Source organism: Malaclemys terrapin, chromosome 9, assembly GCF_027887155.1.
Source record: "Malaclemys terrapin pileata isolate rMalTer1 chromosome 9, rMalTer1.hap1, whole genome shotgun sequence".
Classification (NCBI taxonomy): Eukaryota; Metazoa; Chordata; order Testudines; family Emydidae; genus Malaclemys; species Malaclemys terrapin.
In genome coordinates this window covers 72,907,973-72,935,539 of record NC_071513.1, presented here as the reverse complement: position 1 = coordinate 72,935,539, position 27,567 = coordinate 72,907,973, and the positions used below count along the sequence as shown (strand labels likewise).

The 27,567-nt window shown below is 40.1% G+C and overlaps 1 protein-coding gene across 1 annotated transcript in view; it reads left to right on the top strand.

The window, feature by feature from the left end:
- The window catches only part of DNER (delta/notch like EGF repeat containing), a 292,283-nt gene that overhangs the window by 142,125 nt on the left and 122,591 nt on the right, over positions 1-27,567 (top strand). Inside the window, exons 3-4 of the mRNA XM_054040696.1 lie at positions 14,423-14,517; positions 17,450-17,616. Coding sequence (XP_053896671.1) covers positions 14,423-14,517; positions 17,450-17,616 — 262 coding nt within the window. The remainder of the gene's footprint in view (positions 1-14,422; positions 14,518-17,449; positions 17,617-27,567) is intronic.

The following is a 27,567-nucleotide window of genomic DNA, read 5'->3' as shown; positions in this document are numbered from 1 at the left end:
CAGTGATGACCTCCAATCCCTGACTGATCAGCGTGTCACACGTTGCAGTTTGGATCTTTTCAACCTAAGTCAAAATGAACTAGTTATATTGCCTCCAAATTACCTTAATTTAAGTTTTTACATTTTCCAGAGCCAAGTGTTGACTCCCTGTCATGGTGTGTTTTGAAGCTGGTAATGTTTGGAAACCAATTTTGGTCACCCTGTTCAAGAAAAATGAATTTAAACTGGAACAGGTGTGGAAAAGAGCTACCAGGAGGTCCTATCTTATGAGAGGAGACTAGAAGAGGTTGGCTTATTTAGTCTTACAAAAGAAGACTGAGAGGGGATACCATTAGTCTGTATAAATACATTTTGGGGGGGAGGGGATACCAGGGAGGGTGAAGAGCAATTTAAGCAAAAGGACAATGTTGGCACAAGAATAAGTGGGTATAAACTGGCAATGAACAAATTCAGGCTGGAAACAAAAAGAAGGTTTCTAATCAAAGGAGTGAGTTTCTGGAACAACCTCCCAATAGAAGTTGTGGGGAGCAAACAACTTAATTAGTTTGAAGAGAGAGCTGGACAAATTTATGATTGTGATTGTATGATGGGGTTACTTGTGATGGTGGAGAGGGAGGGGCAAGGCTCAGAAGCACTGGGGCTCACTCCTAGTTTTTCTTATGTTCTAAAGCTCATGCATCAGGGTTTCAGCCAGCCACCAACAGGGGTCAGGAAGGGATTTTACTTAGCAAGGAAGGAGTTAGTCCTTTTTCCTTGCGGGAAAGTGAATTTGTTTTGGTCTGCTTTTTGGTGGATTGTTTGCTGTTTGTATTTTGCATAGTCTGTTTGGGGGCTGTGTATTGTGACTGAGCTGGAGGCCTCCCAGATGAGTGTGCACTGGAGATTTTCTGTCTTTGATCACTGATGGACAAATAACTGCCAAGCCTTAATGAGGGGCAGGACTGATCTAGACAAAAGGCTTATAAGCCAGTGACCAAAGGACAGCAAGCAGGGGAGTTTGTGTGGGATTTTGTAGTAGGGAGTTTGGGGGATTTTTGTCCTTTCATTTTTAAGACTAGGGACTAGGAAGTGAAGACAATGATGGCTACTGAGGTAGCACTAGAGGTGACCTGAGGAAGAGAGGAAACAAAGAAGATGACTGGATGCAGAAGCTGCAGGATGTATATTACTCTGACAGAAGCTACTTCTGTATGAAATGTCACCTGAGAGAGCTCATGGAAGAGAAGATCTGAGGCCTAGAGATGCATCTGGAGATAATGGTGGAGTTCAGATGGGGATTTAAAGACATGATGGAGCAAAGGAGAGAGGAGACTGCACATATAGCTCAAGATTTGCTGACCTTGACAAACAAGTGGACCTAGAGGGCAGACCAGTAGACGAGGAGCATGACCCATGATGACAAGGCAGAGGAAGAGACTGGCTAGTTGAGGAGAGAGAGAGCGGAGGGCTACACTGAAGAACGACGAGAAGAAGCAAGCTGAAGATGGGGTGGCAAGGAAGGAAAGCAAGGAAACTAGTCTCAGCGGAAGAGATGATGGAGATAGTTAGGGATGGAGCCATAGTAAAGATAAGTATGATATAAAGGGGGACAGCAAGGGACCACAGAAGGAAGAACAGCTGTGAGGGAACCTGATATTCTAATTAGCTGTACAAGAAACTAGAAACATACTATGTGGTATTATGTACAGGGCCGATATTCTAATTAGCTGTACAAGAAACTAGAAACATACTATGTGGTATTATGTACTCTGGCTTTTTGGCTGCCCCAAGGGGAAAAAAAAAAAAAAAAACCCAGGGCAGCCAGAACAGCCAAGCAAAAAAAAAAAAAAAACCTGCAGCGCCAGAGTGCAGGTGGACTCCCTGCGCTGCAGATGTGCCCCGGCTGGCGGGGGGAAGGGGAGGGAGTGTGGGGTGCTACCACGCGGCCCCTCCCGCTGTGCCCCCTGCCGGAAGGCTCTGCAGCACTCTGGTCGGCGGGGAGGGAAGGACGCGGGCTGCCCTGCCGGGCTTGCAGCAGGGTGCTCCCATTCTCTGCGCCGCCACCCCCTACAGGGCGGGTGGAGCAGAACACCACACACACACACACACACACACACACACACACAAACACACACAAAGCGGCCATACCGCCCTAGGATTGGGCGGAATGCCGCCTCCTACAAGCTGGTGCCTGGAGCCGGCCCCGATTATGTATCAATCACCATAAGTATCTATTCAGACTAAACCAAAATCATAATACAATAGTAAGCCAAATAGAAAATAGCCTTTGTTTATCAAGCATTTTCCTATCCCTAAATAAACAAGGCCCAGGTTCAGCAAAGGGTAATGCATGTACAAGTTCCATTGAGTTCAGGGGACCTACTCACAGTGGCCACATCTACAGTTGCAGATAGGGATGCAATTCCCAGCTTGCATAGACATACCCGTTCTAGCTGTGATCGAGTTAGCACACTATACATAGTAGTGTGGCTGTGTAACACAATGCGAAGTGGTGGCACAGGCTAGCTACCTCAGTTACAAATCTACCTGGACCAAATTAGTATGTACTTGGTGCAGCTATCCTGTGCTGCTGGTTGCCACTGTGCTGTGCCTACCACAACTCAAAGAGAGCTAGTGAGAGTGTCTTCACAAACTGGAATCATACCCCTAGCTCCAAGTGTAGACATAGCTGTTGCATAAAGTTAAGCATATACATAGCAGATTGGTTCCTAAACAGGGAACTATGTCATATTTATTAACATTTTTGTTATAGTTCCATTAAAAAAGCATGGTTACAATTCCACCAAAGCCCTCCAGAATTTGGAAATAAATACTAGGGTTGTTTTTGCTCTCCAGGCAAAATGCAGATGAGGTTGGATTGATTTTAGTATCAAGCACTAGGCATAATAAAGCTCAGTGGTGCAGCATTTTTTTGAAGTTCAATAAATGATAATTTCATAACCTTTTGTGACTTTTTTCTTAATGAAACAACAGATTGTAAAGAAAAGAGAATTCAGGTGACTTTATTATTCAGGAATAAATGGATAAAATGTCAAGCCTGTGGTTGACTTTTAAAATATTTTGATTACAGAGATTCTTTGAGATGCACTCACAAGGTGTAGAAACCAAAATTAGGTAGATATTAACTGTTAATATCCTGGACAAGCCTTGCGGAATTAAGATAAACTTTATTGCATTAGATTAAACTTCATTGGATATAGGTCCATTGTATTAAAATGCAGTTGTGTATGTGTTATGGAGTTGTATGTAGCTTCTCTAGTAGGAGGGAGATGTTAATGTAATTCCTCCGTTATCAGTCCTCTGAACCTATTCCCCAGGAGAGGTGCACATATACTAGTTCAAAATGGATTCTCCAGGGACCAACAGACAAAGAAGGGTTTTTTGGATGAATAGCCTCATTCATTAAACTGGATCAGGGCCTTCTTCCTTATCCATCAAACAGACAGGACCCCTGATCCACAGAGGACCCCAATCATGAGAGAAGGATTAGAAGGACTTGGCTTACTGGGGCCCATAAAACTGGTTACTAGTTCTGAACGGAGACTGTTATGAACTTGTGACCATAGAAGAGACTCCCTTTGTGAGGCATTGAAGGACTGCTCCTGTCAGAGCCCATGTTATAAATGGGGTGATCTCTTGATCTCTGGTAAGCTTACTAGCATGCATGTAGATTCTTTTATTGTTTTTAATGATTTCTCCGATGCTCTCAGAAATCCAGGGAGACTAAAGGGAAGATGTGTTATATTAAGATTATATTAATTTTCCTGTGACTTGTGTAATATCACCAAATCTCTTCTTTGCAACACCATGGCTCTGGGCTTTAGATATAAACACTATTTCCAGAGGCAACTTGGTTCAGACATCTTTGAACAGGGTAAAACTCTTCAGTGGGCCCCTTTTTTAAAATAACAAAACAAAATATTCTTAAGGACTCCCCAGACCCAAATAAAATTATGCTTACCCATCCATTGTCAAAAGACACTCAAGGGAGTTTCAGGTAATTTTGCCACAACTACAACTTCTAACTGTACCAGAGCCACAGCTCTCTTAAACCCTTTCAGTCCACTGGGGTGAGGAAATCCTTCCACAACATCAACTAGAGAGGTCATTGCTGAGGGGGATTCTCTCAAGACAGTGAAGCCCTGTTAGTCCAGACCCACCTTACTTTTAGTGCCTGGGTTGGGTTCAGAACTTTCTTCTCAATGTGATCTGTTACTACTTCCAGCAAGTATCAAAATTCTTAAACAAGGTTTCTCATAGTTTTTCAAGAACCACTCCATCTTGAAACTTTTGTCTCCTTTTAAGACTGAATGCGAAAAAGACAAGGCTTTCTGAGCTGTATAGTGAACAACCTTTTCTCTGGAGCAGTTCTCCACTTTTTACATTCAGCAACCTAATGTTACAGCAGAGAAACGTTTTGGGACTCCTCTCCAACCTAGTCATAAAGTATAGGGGTGTAGTAGCAACCTCCATGTTGAGAACTTACGCCATAGATCCATGGTTCCAGTCCCATCAAAAGAGAGAGGGTTCAGTGTATTTCATGGTGATTTAAATAGATCTGGATGATCTTGTCTGACTCTGAATTTGTCTGTTTTCATATGCAAAACTGATTTCATGATGGAGTTTGTAGCTCTACTGATCCAAGAAATATAGCCCTCTCCCCAGTGCATCCCAACTGCCATGAGTGTCTATGCTTTACAATCAGGAATGACCATTATCTGATTCAGGAAATGCCCTTCAGTCTGTCACCTGTTCCTTGGGTGTTCTGAAGTTAAAGGTCATCTGATGGTCATCTTGAGAAAAGAGAGTATCTAGATCTACTAATGACAAGATGATATACTTGTGAAAGTGCAATTGTGCAACATGATAGCTTGCCTCACTGACTGAGCCATCCAGTACTTGGAACAAAATTGATAATACTATGGAGGAGATCCAAGATTTTATTTATGTAACCTAAAAAGAGGTGCAGAGTCTCAAAATTCTGTATCTGTAGGTGGAATAAAATCATATTCTAATTGAGATAATTTTGAAAGTATAGTTGCTGACTTCACCAAGGTTATGGTTATTTTGTGAACAGAAAAACAGAGCCATCTGTAATGGAATTTGCTGGGCAGATACTTACTTTCATTCACAAAATGCTACAAAACTGACATGATTTCTTCATCTGATGCCACCTTTGGACATGGAGTTCTTCAGTATCCCCCGGTGCTCTTCAGTGAAGACCCTCTCTTAAAAATTTTACTCGGTACTATTAGGTTTGATATTACAATGTTTCTACTCTGGACACATTCACTTTTCCTTCCTCATTGTTAGAAGTTGTTTTTTTTCTGCTTGTTGCTTCCCCGCAGTTCCAGCTCTGTGAAGTAATGGAGGAGTTCCCATGTTGGTTAGAGAACAATAGAATTGGTTTCCTTGCCTGTAATTCTATCTTCTCTGAATGGGAATTCCTGCTCTGTTTCACCCTGGGTATTATTCAGCAATTTCTGTATGGCGGGATGGAAAGGGTAATAGATCCTTATCTTCTGGTTCTTACAAACCTGCTTTTATTTCTTGCTTCCCCAACCCCATTTTTCCCATGCAGAAAACAGTTCACCATCTAACTGGTTTGATTTTTTTCTAGGGGTCCCCCTCCCATCCCCCCTTTCTTCTTAGCTTTGGCAATATGGCCTGGGGGAGAAATGTCATTCAATTTAACCCTGTGCCTGTAGAGGGTGTTGTTAGGCAGATTGCACTGGTAGGGGAGAAAAGAGGAACCTCTTGTCTGCATAGAGACATGGAAAAGATGGAAAACCCAGCAGTTCCAAGCCTGATGGAACAGTGGATTTGCATTCACAGAAGACTAAGGAAACTAATTCTATTGAATTAAAAATTAATTAATGTGTAATCCCTTGGAAGGAGATTTGGCAGGGTTAGCATTTACAGAAGCATTCCTGGTAATGTATTCATCTTGGCTGTTGCTGTCCTGCTGGAGGGATATAGTTTTTTTGTGAAACTACTGTCATATCACTTTTAAAATGGTATAGCTTTGGGATATAACATTTTTCTCAAGCTAATAATTTTTACAGTATTTGCATTCACCCAATGCCCTTAAAATAAGTTTTTTCTGAAGTCTAAAACTTTCATTTCCTAAAGGACTGGCTTTTATTACCTTTCAGCTGAATGGTGTATGTCAATGAGGCTTTTACCTCCCTGAGTCAGTTCAGATGTGTTATGTGAATTCACACTTGCAACTGCATTCTAGACAGTAATTCCCCCCACTGTGGTTTGGCAGCAAGACCAGGTGGATCTCATTGCCTCCCCCTGAAGGATAGAAAAGGGAAAGAAAAGCTAGTTGGAAAGACAAGAATAGAGAATCCTTAAGAGCAGCCAGCTCAGGAGGAAGCTCAGACATAGGTTTATGTTGTCACTTGTGAATAAAGAAGAGATGCTGAGTTCCGAACAATAATCAATTGTGTGTGTGTGTAATGTACTGAGAGTGTTTACAAAAGTATGCAAACTCCCTGCAAACCACAGTGGGGTGTTGTGAAAGCGGTGATGTCACCAGCATGGTGCATGCTGGGGGATCATAACAAATAGCTCTCCGGGAGGGATGGATATGATGTAAAAGGAAAAGTGAATTTTCACTTGTTAATATGTTCTTAATCTGGCTAGTGTGGGAACTCAGCATATGTTAAAGGCAATGAAATGTTCATTCCATTTACAGGCCACCTTTAAGACTTAGGGAGCAAAGACTGGATGCTCTGAAACTACAAATAGCAAAAGCCCACTGTTTTAATCCTCCCAGTGACTCCACTGTTTTTTTTCTCTGGCAAGCACACAATGGATTTCCTCCCTGCTCCATGTAGGGCTCTTGGGAAAGGACAATGGTTAAAATATTTGAATGAGAAATGTGATTTTTGGTTTATGTATCTCTTTAAAAAAGGAGCTCAGTATCCATTGATTTAGACCCAAACTGTTTGGGTCCATTCGTATTTATGCCTGTTTACAGGTGAGCAGAAGAATACACGTGTCCTCATATCAGCATGGACATATAATCATTCTAAATGCTGCATAACCTATTGAAGAGCTTATTTCTGATCGGATTGAAGAGCGTATCTCTGTAAGCAGTTCTTGAGCGTGCTTCGGGGCTTTGTCTGGCTGGTGAAGGTTTATGCTTTTTTCTAATGGCTATTTTTAAAGTGGTGGTGTGTGCCTCAAGGAGCTGCCTTGCTTAGTTAAAGGCTGTGTGCTGTTTCTAGTGCAACAGGGAAATCTTAGAAAAACATGATACTGCAGTTGTGTTCAGTGGATCTTTTTCCAGTTTCAGCAGGCATAACCGCTTACCTGCCCTCATGGGTGTGGAACTGAAACATGTAGGTCATGATCTCCCAATGTCTGCATTTTTAGGAGAAAGCATATCACATGTAGGGTTACCATACGTCCGTTTTTTCCCGGACATGTCCAGCTTTTTGGTAATCAAACCCCCGTCCGGGGGGAATTTCCAAAAAGCCGAACATGGCTGGGAAAAATACTCCCTGTCTTACCTTAGAGCGGGCGCCGGGGGCTGCTGTGCTCCCTGACTCCTGGGTTCTGTAAGAGCCGAGCGCTACCGGCTTCGGGCAGCCCCCATGCCTCTGGACCCTGCGCCCCCGGCTGGGCACTTCCCCTCCCGGGCTCCGGGGGCACAGGGTCCAGACGCATGGGGGCTGCCCGAAGCCGGTAGTGCTCGGGCAGCTTGGTGCTTACAGAGCCCAGGAGTTCAGGGAGCACAGCACCCGCTGGAGTCCGGGAGGGGAAGTGCCCGGCCGGGGGTGCAGGGTCCGGAGGCATGGGGGCTGCCTGAAGCCCGAGCGCTACCGGCTTCATGGTTTGCTGGGCAGCCCCCAGACCCTGCGCCTCCAGCTGGGCGCCTCCCCTCCCGGGCAGCCTTTTTCGCGTGGCTGGGAGGGAGGAGGGGGAATGCGGGGCACTCGGGAGGGGGCGGAGTTAGGGCGGGGCCAAGGGGTGGGGAAGGGGTGGGGCTAGGACCCTGTGGAGTGTCCTCTTCTGTTTTTATTTTTTAAATATGGTAACCCTAATCACATGTCCTTTCAATTTTACCTTCAGAGAATCCTCAGATGAGACTACAAATTTAGTTGATAAAGGAAATAGTGTTGATGTAATATACCTAGACTTCTGTAAGGTAGTTGACTTGGTACTGCATGGCATTTTGATTAAAAAGCTACAATGATAGAAAATTAACATGGCACACATTAAAAGGTGTCTAACTGATTGGTTCTTGGCGCTGCTCTATTTAACATTCTTATTAATAACCTGGAAGAAAACATAAAATCATCCTTGATAAAGTTTGCAGATCACACAAATTGGAGGACTGGTAAATAACGTAGGGAACAGGTCACTGATACAGAGCAATCTGGATTGCCTGGTAAACTTGGGTACAAGCAAACAAATATGCATTTTTAAAATGGCTAAATGTAAATGTTCCTAGATGTATACAAAGAAGGTAGGCCATGCTTACAGGATGGGGGACTCTGTCCTGAGAAGCAGTGACTGAAAAATATTTGGAGGTCATGGTGGATAATCAGTTGAACATGAGCTCCCAGTGCGATGCTGTGGCCAAAAGGGCTAATGCGATCCTTGAATGAATAAATAGGGGAATCTTGAGTAGGACAAGAGGGTTTTATTTACTTCTGTATTTGGCACTGGTGTGACTGCTGGTGGAATACTGTGTCCAGTTCTGGTTTCCACAGTTCAAGAAGGATGTTGCTAAATTGGAGAGGGCTCAGAGAAGAGCTATGTGACCGATTAAAGGATTAGAAAACATGCCTTATGAGGATAGACTCTAGGAGCTCAATCTATTTAGCTTAACAAAGAGAATGTTAAGGGGTTTACAGTTTATAAGTACCTACCTGGGGAACAAATATTTAATAATGGCAATCTAGCAAAGAAAGGTATAATATGATCCAATGGCTGGAACCTGAAGGTAGACTATTCAGACTGGAAATAAGGTGTAAATTTTTAACAGTGAGAGTAATTAATCATTGGAACAGTTTACCAACGGTCATGGTAGATTCTCCATGACTGAAAATTTTTAAATCAAGATTGGATTTTTTTTTCTCAAAGATGTGGTCCAGAAATTATCTTGTGATAGTCTATAGCGTGTATTATACAGGAGGGCAGACTAGATGATCACAGTGATCCCTTCTGGAATCTATGAATCTGTTAATCTTTCATAATTATTTTCCTGCAATCCCTGTTTTCGCTATCTTCTACTAGCTATTGTAGCTTCTTTTGCAGAGCCAGTGATCTATCTGCATGTTCTGATTTAGTTTTCTTTGTTAGTATAATGTATTGGTCTAGCGAACCCTGATTCTCAGGTCTTTCAACTTAGTAGAAAACTCTCCCAGAACCGAATACAGACATAATTGGAAACTTTAATATATTTCTCCCATTGCTATGGAAAGGTTCTGTGTAATTTCTCCCGTAATTCTGGCTGCCAAACTGTGATTTTCTGTTTTACTGGTATTTGTCTGAGGACACACTGTTGCTGGCACCATTTTGTTTCTTATCTGTGCTGGGAGGCTGCTGCTTCTCCTTCTATTTTTGTGCTGATCTAAATCCCAGATTTTTTTAAACTGAAATATCAGTTTTCTGCCACTGTAAAATTCTATTTTGGTTCAGTATCCTTCTGTTTTAGATGTCCTTCTGTTTATCAGATCAGTGGGTAATGGAGCCAGAGAGAAGTGCAAATGGAGCTGATAGTTAGGTCAGCATCACACAACACCTTCCTCTCCAGATATAACTGTAAAAGCCCTGCATCCCTTTGCTTCTTTGGCTTGCATTAAAACATTTTGTGTTTGTGTTGTCTTTCCTCAGAAGCTTTAATTTAAGAGAGTGTTCCTGTTTGATTGCATGTTGGTTTTCCACTCTCAGTATATTATTTTTGTGCAGCCCCTTGTGCAGTTGTACTGTCCAGTTTCTTTCTTTCTGTCTTATCTGTCTGGTCTGTCTTTCCACTTGCCCTCTGAATCTATAAAAAGGGAAATAAGGATAATCCAGGGAATTACAGATCAGTCAGCTTACCTTCAGTACCTGGAAAGATAATAGAACATTACATTTGCAAACACCTGGAAGGTGCTAAGTAACAGCATGGATTTGTCAAGAACAAATCGTATCAAACCAACCTAATACCTTTCTTTAACAGGTAACAAGCCTTGTGGATAGGAGGAAGTGGTAGATCTGGTCTATCTTGACTATAGTAAGGCTTTTGATACTGTCTCACATGACCTTCTCAAAAACAAACTAGGGAAATACAACCTAGATGGAGCTACTATAAGGTGGGTGCATAACTGGTTAGAAAACTGTTCCCAGAGAATAGTTATCAGTGGTTCACAGTCAAGCTTGGAAGGGCATAACAAGTGGGGTCCCGCAGGGATCAGTTCTGAGTCTGGTTCTGTTCAATATCTTCATCAGTGATTTAGATAATGGCATAGAAAATACACTTATAAAGTTTGCGGACAATACCAAGCTGGGGAGGGGTTGCAAGTGCTTAGGAAGATAGCATTAAAATTCAAAATGATCTGGACCAACTGGAGAAATGGTCTGAAATAAATTGGATGAAATTCAATAAGGACAAATGCAAAGTACTCCATTTAGGAAGGAACAATCAATTGCATGCATACAAAATTGGAAATGATTGCCTAGGAAAGGGATCTGGGGATGATAGTGGATCACAAGCTATATATGAATCAACAGTTTAACACTGTTGCAAAAAAGCAAACATCATTCTGGGATGTATTAGCAAAAGTGTTGTAAGCAAGACACGAGAAGTAATTCTTCTCCTCTACTCCATGCTCGTTAGGCCTCAGCTTGAGTATTGTGTCCAGTTCTGGGCACCACATTTCAGGAAAGATTGGAGAAAGTCCAGAGAAGAGCAACAAAAATGATTAAAGGTCTAGAAAACATGACCTATGACGGAAGATTGAAAATATTGCTGTTGGTTTAGTCTGGAAAAGAGAAGTCCGAGAAGAGACATGATAACAATTTTCAAGTACATAAAAGGTTGTTACAAGGAGGAGGGAGAAAAAATGTTCTCCTTAACCTGTGAGGGTAGGACAAGCTGCAATTTAAGCCCATTGCTTCAAGAAAGGTTTACGTTGGACATTAGGAAAAACTTCCTGTCAGGGTGGTTAAGCCCTGGAATAAATAGCCTAAGGAGGTTGTGGAATCTCCATCATTGGAGATTTTTAAGAGCTGATTAGACAAACACTTGTCAGGGATTAATGTTTCTCAAACTGGGATCCACAGACCCCTGGGGGTCCCCGGGCACCTCTGAGAAACTCCTCCCCCTCCCTTCCTCAACCCCTCCACCTCCCTCCCAGGCACGCCTCCTGCACGCTGGGGAACAGGCTTACTTGTCCTGGCTCCCCACCACTCCTGGAAGCGGCAGACATGTCCCTGCGGCCTTTGGGGCAGGGGGCCAGATTGTCTCCACGTGCTGCCCCTGTCCCAAGCGCTGACTCTGCAGCTCCCATTAGCCGGGAACTGTGGCCAATGGGAACTATGGGGGTGGTGCCTGCAGGCAGGGGCAGTGCACTGAGACCCCTTGGCGCCCCCCGCCCCGCCTAAGAGCCGCAGCCAGAAGGATGTGGCGGGTGCTTTCAGGAGCGTCCCAAGGTAAGCGCAGCACCCCTCACCCCATTCCGCCCCCAAATCCCTATCCCAGCCCGGAACTCGCACTCCCTCCGGCACCCAAACTCCCTCCCAGAACCCCAACCCTCTGACCCAGCCTGGTGAAAGTGAGTGAGGTGGGGGAAAGGGAGTGACGGAGGGAAGGGGGATGGAATGAGGGGGGGAAGGGGCGGGGCAAGAGCTGAGCTGGAGGGTATTGGGGGTCCCTGAAAAATTTTAAATCAAAATGGGTGTGCTTGGGTTGGTAAAGTTTGAGAACCGCTGGTTTAGATAATACTTAGTCCTGGATGACCTCTCGAGGTCCCTTCCAGTCCTATGATTCTATGATTTGGTTCTTACTATTTCTGATATATTCCAAATTAATGGACATATACAATTCTGCTGTCATATGATTTATGATTGACATTCATTATTGAGGGTGGTGGTGGTGGCTATATTTTTAGGTAACTTCATACTGCTATATGAGAACAGAGGTGTTAATGGTATTTTTCCCACAGGCTTGTTAAAAATCAGTTTCTCTCAGAAAGTGATTGTACAATACAACTCTTGCCATGCATATTGGCAAATATAAAAGGAGGGATGTCAGCCAAATTCATATTGGGTTGACAGAGCTTTGAACATAATCTCCATCATCATGGTTTCCAAGATTTAGAAATAGTAATACATTTATTAACATTTTTCTATGTTACTTTAACTAGCACAACAAAATTTTATACTATTTATTTAAATTTGAAATATTCAAATTATCTGCTGAAGCCAGAGAAGAATTCAGTAACTTACTGCCTGGTGAAGCAATAAACTGAGCCAGACATACAATTTTGCTTATTGTGACTAATTGGCCACATGAGTCAAAATTGAACTTGTGTTGCTTGAAAATTATTACCTAAGTAACATTCCAGGATTTTCTTCTGTTTTTCATAGATACTTCATTGTCAAGTTCAAAATGGGGATTTGAATGAAACATGAGTTTAGAATTTGGATTCTGGCTCTTCCTTTGAAGGATGATTCACTCTTTGGAAGGGGTTTCAGCTAACATTCTCAGTTTATCAATAAGCATCATGTAAACCTAGCATAATAGGCTCTATACAAGCTTTTTATCATACAAGATGGGCTACAAAACCTATCCTTACTTTTTGGCAAATGTAGAAAAGAAATTGGCTCATTTTTTGTACTGCATATGGTGTTATTTCATAGTCAAGCTGTTAGGGATACACAAAAAATACTCTAGATGATGATGATATAAAGAGACACTTTAGATCTCCCGCCCCCCCCACACACACATTATGTTGATCTGTAGCAACAATGGTTTGGTCTCAAACAGGGTGACAAAAGGTCTTTCTGGGGGTACATCAACTCATCTAGATATTTGCCTAGTTCTACAACAGGCTACACAAGAAGCACTAGTGAAGCCAATACAAACTAAAATTTCATACAGAATGACTTGTTTATATTGCTCTATATACTATATACTGAAATGTAAGTACAATATTTATATTCAAATTGATTTATTTTATAATTGTATGGTAAAAATAAGAAAGTAAGCAATTTTCTGTAATAGTGTCTGTGATACTTTTTTATTTTTATGTCTGATTTTGTAAGCAAGTGGTTTTTTAAGTGAGGTGAAACTTGGGGGTACAAGACAAATCAAACTGCTGAAAAGGGTAGAGTAGTCCGGAAAGGTTGAGAACCCCGGTCTAGATGGACTTAGAGGCTTATTCATGGTTTTTGGAAATACATTTGTTATCATTGGATAGATAGATGAATGCCTGTGTACATGCATGAACTTAGATGCCAGCATTGCATGGTCAAATAAAAATGTTTGGCAGTGTGATCATGGACGTGTTGTATAGTAGAAAAGGTCTGATTAGCGAATAGAGGAATTGCTGCATAGATGGCAGAGAAATCAGTTACTTAGCACAAGCACTAGATCACAGCTGCAGTCATGAATTTTCTCCCTAGGTAGGCTGTGGATGCTTCATTCACTTTGTAGAAAGCCTCCTGTCATTGGAAAGAGTGATAGAGGGCTTTGTTATTGCTGGGCTCATGTGGCAGAGTATGGCTATGAATTTAAAAAGGAAAAATAAGCTATGCAGTAAGTGTAGTTGAAAGAGAACAGTAGTTCTTGCTGTTGGTTCTAAATGCCCCAAGATCTCACATGTTCACTGACATGTGGCAACGCTAGATATTTATTTAGTATTTGACATTAAGAGAAATCCATTTATCTTTTTCTCAAGACGAATGTAATACTTTTAAAGGTGGACACCTCTCACAGTAAGTGCTCACTAAAATGTAGAGCTATAGAGAGGGTTTTTTTTGCTGTTTTTGAAAACATTACCCATAAGGTGAGTTTCCAGAACAATTGAAGACAACATAGAACCTTATACACCTCTACCCTGATATAACGCTGTCCTCGGGAGCCAAAAAATCTCACCGCATTATAGGTGAAACTGCGTTATATCGAATTTGCTTTGATCTGCTGGAGTGTGCAGCCCCTCCCCCCCGGAGCACTACTTTACCGCATTATATTAGTATTTGTGTTATATCAGGTTGTGTTATATCGGGGTAGAGGTGTATTACCTCAAATGTGTATTGATGATGAAACTTTCAATGTCTGTCCTGACAATTTCTTAAAAGATCAGGATTGGTTAATGGTGCTGTTTTTATATTCTTTTCCTATTTATTAATTTCCCTAATTTTTTATATTCTCTTTTAAAGGACTAAATCTTTAAAGAACGATCTTTACTGTTTTCAGATAATCCCAGATGTAGCTTGTGGAAATGCCAGTTCTAACAACTCTGCTGGAGGCCGGCTTATCTCCTTTGAAGTTCCACAGAACACATCAATAAAGTAAGAATATTGCTTTGTCATAGCAGTCTGGAATAATAAATATTTAAATAGTGTTTGGTACTGAATTCATGTCTTGGGAGCTGTAGTCAACTGTCTCCTAGGCAGCCAGACTATGAAATGCCTTGGTATGTCATGAAAGAACTCCAGAGAGCCTCCAAATGACACGAGGGACCTAGCAATACCAGAGCACCTTCTTTGAGGGGTGCAAGTGCTCACATGTGTGCTTAAGTAGGTTTTTTTTTTTTGTTCGGTTTTGTTGTGGGGCATTTTGGGGGGGGGGGGGGGGGGGAGGGTCTAAGCAAGTAAAGTGTCTTTTGGCCATCAGAGAACACTGGGAATTGGAGCAAAGAGGTGGAGGACAACAGTTTGACTTGGAGAGGGATGTAACATTTCCTTCTTTTCACTCCATGCAGCAATGATTTCTGACAGCCAGAGCAGCTCACGTTTCCCTTTGCCAAGTTCAGAGTAATGTATTTGTTTATATTTGTCTGAACTTCGCATCAGAAGTTTGAATGCTTCTATGAAGAGGTGTGTGTCCTACAAAGCAGATATGATTTTGAAGACTTTGAAGTTGTGTAAAGCATCCACTTTTTCACACTGACAGTTGTGTAATTTTAATGAACGGAATTTGATTCCCTTGAAAGCCAAAATCTGATAGCATTGGCTGGGATGAAGCATAGGTGTACAGTATGAGCTTTCAAATAAAGATCTGCCAGTGTATCTCCCTTCTGGTTTGCAACATTCCTGCTGTTCTAGGCTAGGTTTCTCCTGAAAGAGCGCACTGACACCACTCTTGTGCTGCCATCTTGTGCTCTAGAATCACAGCTTTCATTAAAAAAAAAAAAAGTTTTGACTTATTTTGATGTTTGCAAAAAAGAGTGAAACTCTTGCAACTGTGTCTACCTTGAGTCTGCTGGGAGCCTGGAACAATGACTCTGAAAGGTGGGAACTGCCCGATTTGTCTCACTGAGTTGTTAATTCAGACACCCAGTGATGATGATGTAAATGTCAACATTGTTAATTATTTCATTCCCCATGAAAGCCTGTAAGAAAGGAGAGGTAAGATCACAAATCTGCACAGTCACTGATTAATATCTCATTGTATGTGGGTGGGATTTGGAAGCGTACTACCACTTTTCCCCTCAAATTATAAGATATTAAGTAGAGCCCAGGAGGGAATCTGAGAAGCCAACCCTGAGTCCATGGGAATATTAAAAAAATAGAGTCCATGGGAATATTAAAAACTCAGTGTGGGGTGCCCATCTCAAAGGAACCCAGGGAGCACACACAGTCATATGTTGGTCATTTGTGATATCTACTATGAGCAAGCATCTCACTTTGGCAGCTGACGTGGGCAAAACTTGGAGGAGCACTACAACCTTTTTCCCAGTTCAGCCTCTGATAGGCACGTACTTACACTGTTTACAAGCTGAAATACTCCAGTTTACCAACCACTTGAATTAATTTTCTTTATTTCACTGTACTCCCTATGTTAAAAGGCCTGTGTAGAACATGTGACCTGAATATATATTTATGTAAGAACAATCACTTTAGTAAACTTGCACTGATTTTGATCATGAAATTTGACCTAAATTGTGACATTCCTTGCTCTCATATTCAGGTTACCTGAAGTTGTTATTAGTGAGGGGCCTACCAGTTGGGATAAAAAAAAACCCAAAGCTTTGTCCAAAATTTTATTCTTAAATAGTCCAGGTACAAGAGGGGATCTCTTCATGTGGATTACAGTCACACACCTCTGCTGTTCTTGGTTTCAGCTGAAAGCAAAATTGGGAGAGGCTGTTCTTATTGTATTTCTAGAATGGTTGAAACAATTGAGGTAGCTGAAATCCTTCAAGAGAGCCTGATCTCAAGAGATTAGCAGCCCAATTTTAGGCAAGGGAGATTCAGACTTACTTCTGAACATTTGGATACTAAACTGTATAGAATGTTTGAACCTTTGGAAGTTCACTCAGTCCTTGTTGGGATTCTTCCATCTGTGAATTGATGAAGATGTCTGGAAAAGATTCATATTATACATGTACACAAGGGAGTGGAAAAAGTACACTAAAAGGAAGGGCAGATCCATAGAAACAAGTTATAGGCATGGTATTACCTAAATAAAATTTAAAATCCTGTGGAACTGAGTGCATATATTGTAGTTGCTTCCAAGTGACTTTACCTTACTCAACCCTGGCTATTTCAGTAGATCAGTGGTTCTCAACCAGGTATCCACGGACCCCTATGGGTCGCAAGCAGGTTTCAGAGACCCTGCCAAGCAGCGCCAGCTTTAGATTAGCTGGAGCCCATGGCAGAAAAGCTGAAGCCCTGCCACACGGGGCTGAAGCCCGGAGCCCAGAGCCCCGCCACATGGGGCTGAAACCAGAGCAGTGTAGCTTTGCAGGGGTCCCCATGGTATGGCGTCCCAGACAATTCCCCTACTTTCTACCCCCTAATGCTGGCCCTGGCTTTTATATGCAGAAAACCAGTTATTGTAGCACAGGTGAACCGTGGAGTTTTTATAGAATGCTGAGCCTTGTACATGAATATTGATGCTGATTTTGTGCTATGTCAAGTTATATAAAGTGTTCATTGGACATGAAAATGGTTCTTTTAAATGATTAGAAATTAAGAATGCACATGATGTCTGCTTTCAAATATACCATTATTCAAACCCTACTGTTAAAGGATTTTGTATTGTGAATGTGCATGCATCCAGCCTTACTGCAGTGAAAATTGCGTGGTAATAAAAATATTTGTATTTTAATACAAATAGTGTGTTTGCATTAAATTAGCCTTTTTTTCTGATTGTATATTTGCTACAGTTGAGTCGTTCTTTTTTGTTGATTAATTTTGGTCCAGAATGATGTATTGTTTGATAAGACTGATTTTCTTCAATCTGACACGTAATTATTTTTATCCTTCATGTCTCTAGAATAAGGCAAGATGCCACGGCTTCTCTTATCCTGTTGTGGAAGGTTACAACAGTTGGATTTAAACAGTGCTCACTTATAGATGGTAGAAGTGTTACTCTCCTCCAGGCACTGGGTGGACTTGTTCTTTCCGAAGAAATGCTTGCATTAGGAAATAACTACTTTATTGGTGAGTTGTGCTAATGTTCTGATCTCCTGTTCTCCAGCCTTACACAAGAATCAATAATTTATACAAAACTTAAAGAAATGTAGAGGCAGTTCTATTAATTTACCAGGGGCTTGAAGAACTAGATGTGATGGTAAGACTATATTTTAGAATTTTGTTAATTCAAAGCAAATGAATGCTACCTGAAGCTGCAAAGTAGCACACGTGTGGGACTATCTAATATGAACTCCAGTTAATGTTATTTGACCCATCTACTTCAGACACACAAAGGGTTTTTTAATACATTTTAATTTAACTATGTTGCTTTTTGATAAATACTACAGTAAATTCCTCCAAATGTTAATATTCAAGGTGTTTCTTTGATCATTTGTTATATTATGGTACACTTTGAGAAAAGAATCTGTCTGAAATCAGTTAAATGAGTAAAATACCTAGAACACAATGTAAGCTTCAAAATATATTAAAATATAATGGGCAAGTCTGCTCTTCTCACACCCAGTTACCCACCAATAACACTTACGTGTCAAGGATGTATTCCTATGTAAATACGACACAAACACAGTATTGTTAGAAGCAACAGAGGGTCCTGTGGCACAGTATTGTTAGAACTCTCTTAATATACTGTAATATACTTCATTGAAAAATGAAACACTAAATATCATGGGAGGAAGTGTGAAATGAAAATTGGTATACAGTTTAAATAAAGTATATGGAAAATAATATTGGTTTAAAGACATTCTTTAAGAATGGAGACTATAGATTTAATTATATCGGGCTTTGTGGACAGATGGTCTGTTGAAATTAGGTCATGAAATTGAAATCATAGTAATAATAGTACTTATTTGTTATAGTCTTGAAATACTTTACATTCCAAAATGAAGAAAAAGCTGCTACAAATTATTGCTGGGCTGCCAGGTGGGAAAAGTGGGGCAATTTGCCCTGGGCCCCACGGGGGCCCCCACAAGGTCCCCCACAAGAATATAGTATTTTATAGTATTGCAACTTTTTTTTATGGAAGGGGTCCCCGAAATTGCTTTGCCCCAGGCCCCCTGAATCCTCTGGGCGGCCTGAATTATTGTTCAGTAATTTGTCATTTCTGAAACACAGGCTGCTTTGCAAATAAATATAAAACATCAAAAACACTTATGCAAAAATATTGGGCCGTGTTCTGAATGGATGTCCCTGCCAGAGAGAAGCCCAAATAAAGCAGAAATGCTGTTTCCACAGCGATAGGGGACAGCGTATTAGAGATCCTGTTGAGGATTGTTAGTACAGCTACTTTCTCAGCAGCAGGTTTAATTTAATGACATTTATTTTCTCCAAATGGGTTTCCAGTTATTTTACATTTTTCCCCTTGAGCTGAGATAGACACTTTCTCTTAAATCTCTTACGTTTTAATTTAATTTTTGCATTTAATTTGCCAAAGTTAAAAGTTTCTCTCTGAGATGTGGCAACTAACATAAGGTAAAATCCTAGTGAAGATAAGGCAGTTTGTAGTTTTTACACGTGATAGCAGGTCAAGGTAAAGTCTATGGGGGAATGTTTACCTCAATCTACTAACTTATGTTACAGCTACATTTGCCTTGTCTTTGATCTTGTGTTAGTTAACATGTGTTAGCTCACACAAGGTAAGAACGTACCTTTTTTCCTAGTGAAGACAAAGTTTACGTGCAGTTTGTAATAGAGGCTTCGGTCATCATGTACATCATTATAAATTCTTCTTCTGTAACTTTTTCTTCCATCTACTGGAAATTTGTGATTTTTTTTTTTAATCTTCTGATCCTAAAAAATATGTATAGAGCTTTCCAAACTCCTTAGTGCAGTTTTTTTAATAAAACCAAGAAATCACAATCATCTTGACTGATGTTAGAGGACACTATAATCACAAATTAGTATGGCATGGAGGAACATGGAGACTCAAGTAACAATGAAGTGATACCATGCATCGAGGGCTAATCAGTGTTTAGTAAAGAGGTATGCAGAGTACATTTTTATTTAAATATTTTATTAAAAGACCCAATCTACTTAAATTCTTCATTTTAGTTTTATAATCTGCTGTGCATTGGTAGCACTGAGTTTTACTTCAAAGAAAATAAATATAAAACATACTCCCTCCCTGTACCTTTTTTTATATATAAATATTGAAGCGAGGTGAGACTTCAAGGTTTCTATTTTCAGTATTCACAAAAAGTTCTACTGCATGTAAGCATCAAAATAAGGACATGGATGACTTTGCTGTATACAAAAAAGCAATGACTATAACAGCTACTTTGTTTGATGATACTTAAGCTGTAGTACTCTTGAGCCAAGAGGTAATGTAGGATGATATAAGTATAATGCTACTTTCCTTCTAGGAATATATCAGTCAAATATTTGCTTTATATGTATTATATTTCTCAGAGAAATGTAGAGGTTCCACTGATCATTGTATTTTTTCTGCATGTTCAACTGAGTATTTTTAAACTCTTCTTTCCTTAGTTAATCTTACTAAAAGAGATTTTATTGGCCTCTTATTTTTTCCTTTCTAATTTCTAATTAGAGATGTTATAGAAGAAAGGGAAGATGTGAGTAAGCTGAAGATCAAAGGAAAAGATTACATGAATCTCTCAAATCACTTTCCCCAGTGTAGCCTCCAAGTTTATGCATCTTGGATCTTTAATTATTTCGTACAAGTCTTCCTGAATGTGCCAAAGACAGAACATTCAGGGAAATGTATTATTTGTTTTATGTACTGTCTCTTGGTGTCTAATTAACTAAATTAACATTTGTTGAAAGTTGTTTAGACACTACTGAAAGGAATCAGACAGGAGAAAGTAATCAAGTGATGCAGTGTGTAAACAATATTTATTGAGTGGAAGTAATGGAAGTCTCTAAGAATTACAAATAAATAAAACCTTGAGATCATATTGTTTTACCATATACTCAAAGCAGCCCTATACCTCAGTCTCAGTGACTTTTTGGGGATTGAATGGAACAGTAAAATGAGAAGGAATAAAAGTATGCCCTCTCTGTAGCATGATACTTGAATTTTGTTTCACAAAATGGATGCTGACTTTGCAAATAGTCAGATTCTTTAAAAAGTGCAGTGTGGAAATGAAGTCATAATGGTTCCATGGCTTTATAGACCACATTTGTTAAATTGCTACGTTTACTTTATTAAAGCTGGGCCATCTTGAGAAGGGAAAGGGGTGCCAACTCCAATACTTACTGAAATCAGTTATTGTCACAGCGTATACATTCCATAGCAATCTTATTAATACTGTCTTCCTTAAAGAATGATTTTAATAAGTTTTGAGTAAGATTCCATACCACAAACATGTGACTATCTTCTAACATTTTTCTTAGAGCCATTAATTAAGAAACATAAGTTACATTTATTAGTCAGAAGGAACGAGTGACCTATTAAATACAACTTAGGCTTTGAAAAGAAAAAAGGTGCACTGGATGGGTCAGTGGTTTAGGAGTGGGACAGAACACTTTTTACTTCCAGGTTGCTGGTATAAAGCCAGGCTTGGCTGATACTGACCATAAGATGCTGCCATTTTGTTGCAGCTCTGGTTCTGAGAAGCACTCTGTTGGGGAGGAGCCCACTCATCATCCCTTTCAGGCTGCGTGTGGGGGTGAGGCAAAGGACGATTAAATCTCTTTTGCTGCAATAAGTTTTCTCTGCCATCCCCATCCTCTGGAGGCAAGACTTAGGGCAAACATATTGGCGTGTGATTGCTAATTGTATGTTATGTGGGTTCACCATCGAATTTTTATTTCTGTTTAGGTCAAGCCAGTATCGCATACAAATACCATATGTTCCAGTGTGTGAATATGGCAAAACTTTGGGGGCCTATGTAGTTTTCGCAGGGCATCAGTTTATTCTCCTGTTTTGTTTAGGGGTGGGAGGCCACAGTTCTAGGGGACAAGTATATAGCTGGAGACTAGCACAGTGGCAGCTTTATTCCTCTTTACGCCAGACATGTATCATGCTGGGCTTGGATGTTGGGTTGTGCCAATCAGGGCAATGATAGCTATATTAACCCTTTGCTGCAAAGACTATGTTCATCTCCCTCTTTTGTTTGTTTCCACTTTGGTTTGTTTGTTGAATAAATGTATGAGCTGTATGCCCCTAGCTTTTGGGGTATCTTTTTGGGGACCCCATGGACAATGACTTATCAATGGGCAAAAAAGTAAAGAAAACAATTAAATTGAAAACACATCACTTCTTCAAGTACCTGTGATCGAACGAAACAGCTGTCCAATTAACTTTAGATTTTCCTAAATATTCTTCTTTGGACAAAGACTATGCATGACAAATTTATGAGGAAAGGAGGGTTGTATTTTTTGTTTTTTATTACAATAGTAGGAGGTTAAAGTTGGGCTTACAGGATACATTTTCCACACTTTTAATGGAGTCACTAACGTGAGTCCATAATTAATTGGTCCCAGGTAAGGTTGACTCTCAGAGAAAGTAACATATGACTAGATGGGGTGTATAACTGAAAATGTCATCAGAAAAAATCATCTGCTTAAATAGAAAATGAAAACATTTACTGTTGGTGAAATTCTGGCCCCACTGAACTCAATGGGAATGTTGCCATTTGCTTCAGCGAGTCCAGAATTTCACACTATATGGTCCAAAGACCCTTGAAGTCAGTGGGAGAGCAGTCATCTAAATTGGCAGGAGTGTAGGTCTCTAATGTCCTACCATATTTACAAGATTCCTGAGCTTTATTAGATTAACTCAGGATCCTCAGAAGTATGTGATCATTAGTATCACCAGAACTATGTCATAAATGAGGAGCTGCAAAAACTTAACCCAGTTCTGATCATATATTTATTCTGTATTGCAATATGTTATTTTATTGAAATCGGATGTAATGCATTTGACAAGGTGCTGAAAAATGTCATTACAATGGAATGCATAGTATAGTAACAGTTTGATAAATGGGTATTTAAACTGTGAAATTTCCATGATTGTTAATTGGAACTGCATAGTTAAGGCCTCGCAGACTGAGTTGAGAACTAAAAACACGTTACTATACATTTTTCCTGGCAATCCTAGAACACCAGATATCCAGTCTCTCTCATGAAAGGGATAATACAGTAGTCCTAGTGCCATTTACATATATATCTGTTTCTATCTGACATGGTTGCAGGTTCCTTTGGTTTCCTTTTTGAGCTAATGAAGTATCTTTCTTGAGAATATTTAGTAAAATTTACCTAGAAGAAGAAGAAGGCTGCTCTAACCACAGTTTTGTAATCCAGGTCTTACTAAATTAGCACTATGGAGACCGCTCCCATCTGACATGCTCCTTCTAGCTGGGCAAATTCCCTACATTGTGTGAAGCCCAGCTAGTTGTGGCAACTGTGTCACATGAGTAGAGTGTTGAGGTGAGCACCAGAATCACCTCCGTTCATTTTTAGCTTTTTATCTTTGAAGGATTTATAAACTCGCTCCTTACTGTGAATGAAAACATAAATCACAGTCATGCATTTCAAAATGATGGAAAGTTTTGCTGAATATAAAAGTGTTTAAAAACATTCAGATTTAAATGGCTATAGCCTTTTTACTTTGGCAAATAACATTTAATAGTCTAATTCTAGTAACATTTCTAGTATTTCCCAAGTCTAGCTTTCTTGACTTGGGAAATAAGAAAAATTGCAATGATTTGATGTTATATTGTTTTGATGATTTGGAAAATAGATAACGAAAGTGTGTAACATACTTCATAGTTATCTGTTCAGTTGTAGTCAGTTTCCCAAAAATGCTCATGATTGGGACATGGTATTGTAGAACATCCAATTGGCATTGAGGACTCCAGATTTTATTTTCTGATGTATTGGCTGCATTCATGTTAGCTGTTTTCCAGAAAAATGTCCCACTGTTGCTAATGCCAGTGCAGCCCCATCTGTGGTAACAAGGCTTCCCATGACTTCCAGCAAATGTAGCCATATTGTCAAAACCTGCTTGTAATCAGTTTGCATGATATATGATAGTCGAACACTGCTGGCAGTCAGTGGCTTTTTTGTTCTAGCACCCCTACTACCATTGTGTCCACTGATGGAGCTGCAGCAGTGTTAATGACAGTGTGAAATATATCAGAAAAAAGCCTAGTGCATAAGGACCTTGAGAAAGTCACCTTCTTTCCCTATCAGTAACACGGCGGAAGGGTTATTTATCTCACATGGTTTGGGAGGCTTCATTAATATTTCTAAAGTACTGTATGAGACCTTCTGCACTAAAAGATGCTTGTCGAGTTTCATAAATTCCATAAGGCCTAACAAGGGGTGGGGGGGCTTTGTAGGTTGGCATAGGTATATTTGCTTTTCTTTAATTGTATGTTTAAAAAAAAACAGACAGAAAAGAAAATTTGTAGACACATTTTTCCATTTCAGTATAGTTGAGATTGAGAATATCTTTCCCTTTAAAAGAAAAAAAATTACAGGAATGTACTTAAAATATCATAGTTCAAATCAAGAAATTCTGAATTATCATTCAGTGCCAATAAAAGTTGATAGCCAGTGAGCCAAGAAGCTTAGCATGTTTAGCATTTAATTTTATCCTCTGTTACCTTTTTAGCTATCATTATACATAAATAAAATATGATTTAGAATTGTCATGTTACTGAGGGCAGAACAATAAATCCTCTCAACATAATTTCCACTTGTAGCATCTATTGTTGTCTAGTATTTTGATTGTAGGGACTGAGTTAGGCCAGCTGTGTAATCTGACTTTGTCAGGTTGTAGAGCAATTTTAAATTAAAGCAATTTAATCAGCTGATTAAAATATTATTAAAATTAAATAATATTATTATAAATAAATTAAAATCAGCTGATTTTAAATAATTTAAATCACTTAATTTAAAAAATAATTTAAATCTAGTTGAGACTTTGTGAAACTACTTTGAAAACTTGCGCTATTGCAAATGTAGATAAAAATGTATAATTAACTAAATTGTAAATTCGGTTGACTTTTTAAAATGCCACTGCTGACAGGATATCTTATTTTAATTTTGTTTTTTTTTATTATAGCAGTTTTGTAAAACATACAATAGGGAAAATTAATACCCTAACCCCGTACCAACTGAACTTGTATGTAATTGCATACATCAATAATCATATTATCTTTAGTGCAGCTTCACGTGTGTACATGTTTGTAGTAGCAGGGCTAAAATTGTATTTTTATTTTAAGACTTTTCTCTTAGTGGCATAAATCTTTGTCACTCCAAAACAATATTGCTGTAATGCTAACACTGAAAAGTTATTTAGACTTATAGTACATTAACAAAGTTATTGGGAATTTCTCTATACACACAGGGAAACATTTTCAAAAACTGGACCCTAAATTAGGCTCCTAAATACCTATTTTGGCACCTTTGACCTTGATGAAACCATTTAAGCTTTCTTGACTTGGGAAAGTTCAGTATATCAGAAAATGGTACTGGTTGGCTATTTGCTTATCAGTTATGAGTTTGAGTGTTCTTACAGTAAGGATATTAATGAAGCCCTGAATTCTTTTTCAGCATAGATGATCACTTCAAATGTGATAGTTTTTAGAAATAAAATCTGTGCAGAATCTGAAATTCTACTGATAATTAGGAAATTATTTAAGGAAACAAGCCCAAAACATTCAGTTTTTCTTATTGAAGACTATAAGGTCGGAAGAATGTAAAGAACTAGCAATGTGTAAGTAAAACAAATCTGATGTAAATAAAAGTATTAAATTAAAAATACTATTTAAATTTTTAAAAAATAATCTTGATTTTTATCCAACCTACTTTCTATCATGCAGTCTTATTTATGGCTAGTCTAAGTAGTACAGTAACTCTTCACTTAAAGTCATCCTGGTTAACGTTGTTACGTTGCTGATCAATTAGGGAACATGCTTGTTTAAAGTTGTGTAATGCTCCCTTCTAACATCATATGGTAGCCACCTGCTTTGTCTACTGCTTGCAGGAAGAGCAGCCCGTTGGAGCTAGCTGGTGGGGGCTTGGAACCAGGGTGGACCGGCAGCCCCCCTATCAGCTCCCCGCTCCCCTAAGTTCCCTGTGCAGCAGCTGCCCCTCCCCCCACTGCCATGTGCTGCTCCTGCCCTCTGCCTTGGAGCTGCTCCCCGAGACTCCTGCTTGCTGTGCGGGGGGGAGGGAAGGAAGAGGGGGGGCTAATGTCAGGGTGTCCTCCTCCCCCTGCTCCCCACTTACCCCATCTTCCATAGAGCAGGGGGGACACACCAGGGCTCAGGAGGGAGGGAGATTGTAGCAGCTGCTGTCTCAGCAAGCTGATCTAATTAACAAGGCAGTGTACTTAAAGGGGAAATGCGCATATCTCCCTCCATTCCTGCTGCCTTGTAGAGTGAGAGAGTTAACCCTTGAGGGCTCAGCCAATTGCTAGTTCATCATTTAGCAGTAAGGGAAATATCCCACCCTCTGACTCCTCCACCTCAACCAAGCTTCACAATCATCATCACACTACCATTATTAAATTGTTTGTTTAAAACTTATACTGTGTGTGTGTGTGAGTGTGTGTGTAGTCTTTTGTCTGGTGAAAAAATTTTCCCTGGAACCTAACCCCCTCATTTACATTAATTCTTATGGGGAAATTGGATTCGCTTAACTTTGTTTCGCTTAAAGTCACATTTTTCAGGAACATAACTACAACGTTAAGTGAGGAGTTACTGTAATTGGTTTTAAAATACGTACATGTATGTACTAAGAAACAATGTGATAAGTACAATGAGAAGATATAATGGGAAAATGCATCAAAGGTCTGTTACAGACTTCCCTATTGTATGTGGTGAAAAATTTATACTTTTCTCCAGTATAAATAGAATTTTATACCCTAAATAAACTGAACTGTAACTTTTCTCATGTGACCTTGGAAAATATTATTTGAATCAGAAGTCATTAGGAATTCAGTAATAATTTAAAAAGATGCTTTGACTCATAAATCCCCAATGGAATGTAAATTTCTCATTTGTCTTGTACAAACAGCACAAAAACGCTTTACGACTAGTGGTCTTAGTACTTAGCAATGAACATAACTAGTAACTAACAGCTTTCTATATTTAGTAATTTTAAATTCTTTCTAAGACGCTGTCTAAAATACTACAGCTAAACTCAGCCTAATTAGTTTTGCATTGGCAATCTCACATTGAAGGTGCATCACCAAATAGTGCTGTTTAAATGCTAGGGACAGATTATGCCAGGCCCTTATGCAGTCGCTTCATGGTGCTGTAAGAAGACTACTCCCTTTCTCTTACATGGCCAAAGGAAGACCAATCATAATTACAGTCCCTGCAATATAGTGGGCCCATGACCCTTCCCTCCCATTTTGCATATGCCCTTAAGGTGGGGCTCATGTGCAGTGGGGAGCATGCTGAACTGCATAAATAGGTGTAACAGCAAGTATGCTTTCACTGTGTTCCATTTAGGGCATGCATTACCATACAGTTATGAATCACACGATCACATACTATTTCTCGGTAACAAAACTTTTAACAGCCTTCAATACACATGTTCAACATATGTATGCTATACAAACAGATTTTGTGAAAGTCATTCATTTGTAGGGTTACAATTCATCCGGATTTTCCCGGACATGTCCGGCTTTTTGGGTTAAAAATAGCGGCCGGGGGGAATTTGTAAATAGCTACAAATGTCTGGGATTTCCCCCCCCATGCAGAGCGCGGCAGGGCTGCAGGAAATTCAGCCGCTCGCATGGGGCTCCGGCAGCCAGAGCCCTTCCCCCGCAGCTTCAGATCAGCTGCCGGAGTCCAGCCCAGCCAATGTAGAGCTACTCCCCTCTCCTCCCTCCCTGCATTCTTAGATCGCCGGCCGGCCAGGCTGTTTGCATCGGGCCTCGGAAGCTCCTCCTCCTCCCCCCCTTCTCCTCCTCCCCAGCGCCCTGCTCCATCAGCACTGTGCGGGGGCAGGGGCTGGGGAACGCAGCCACGTGTCGGGCTC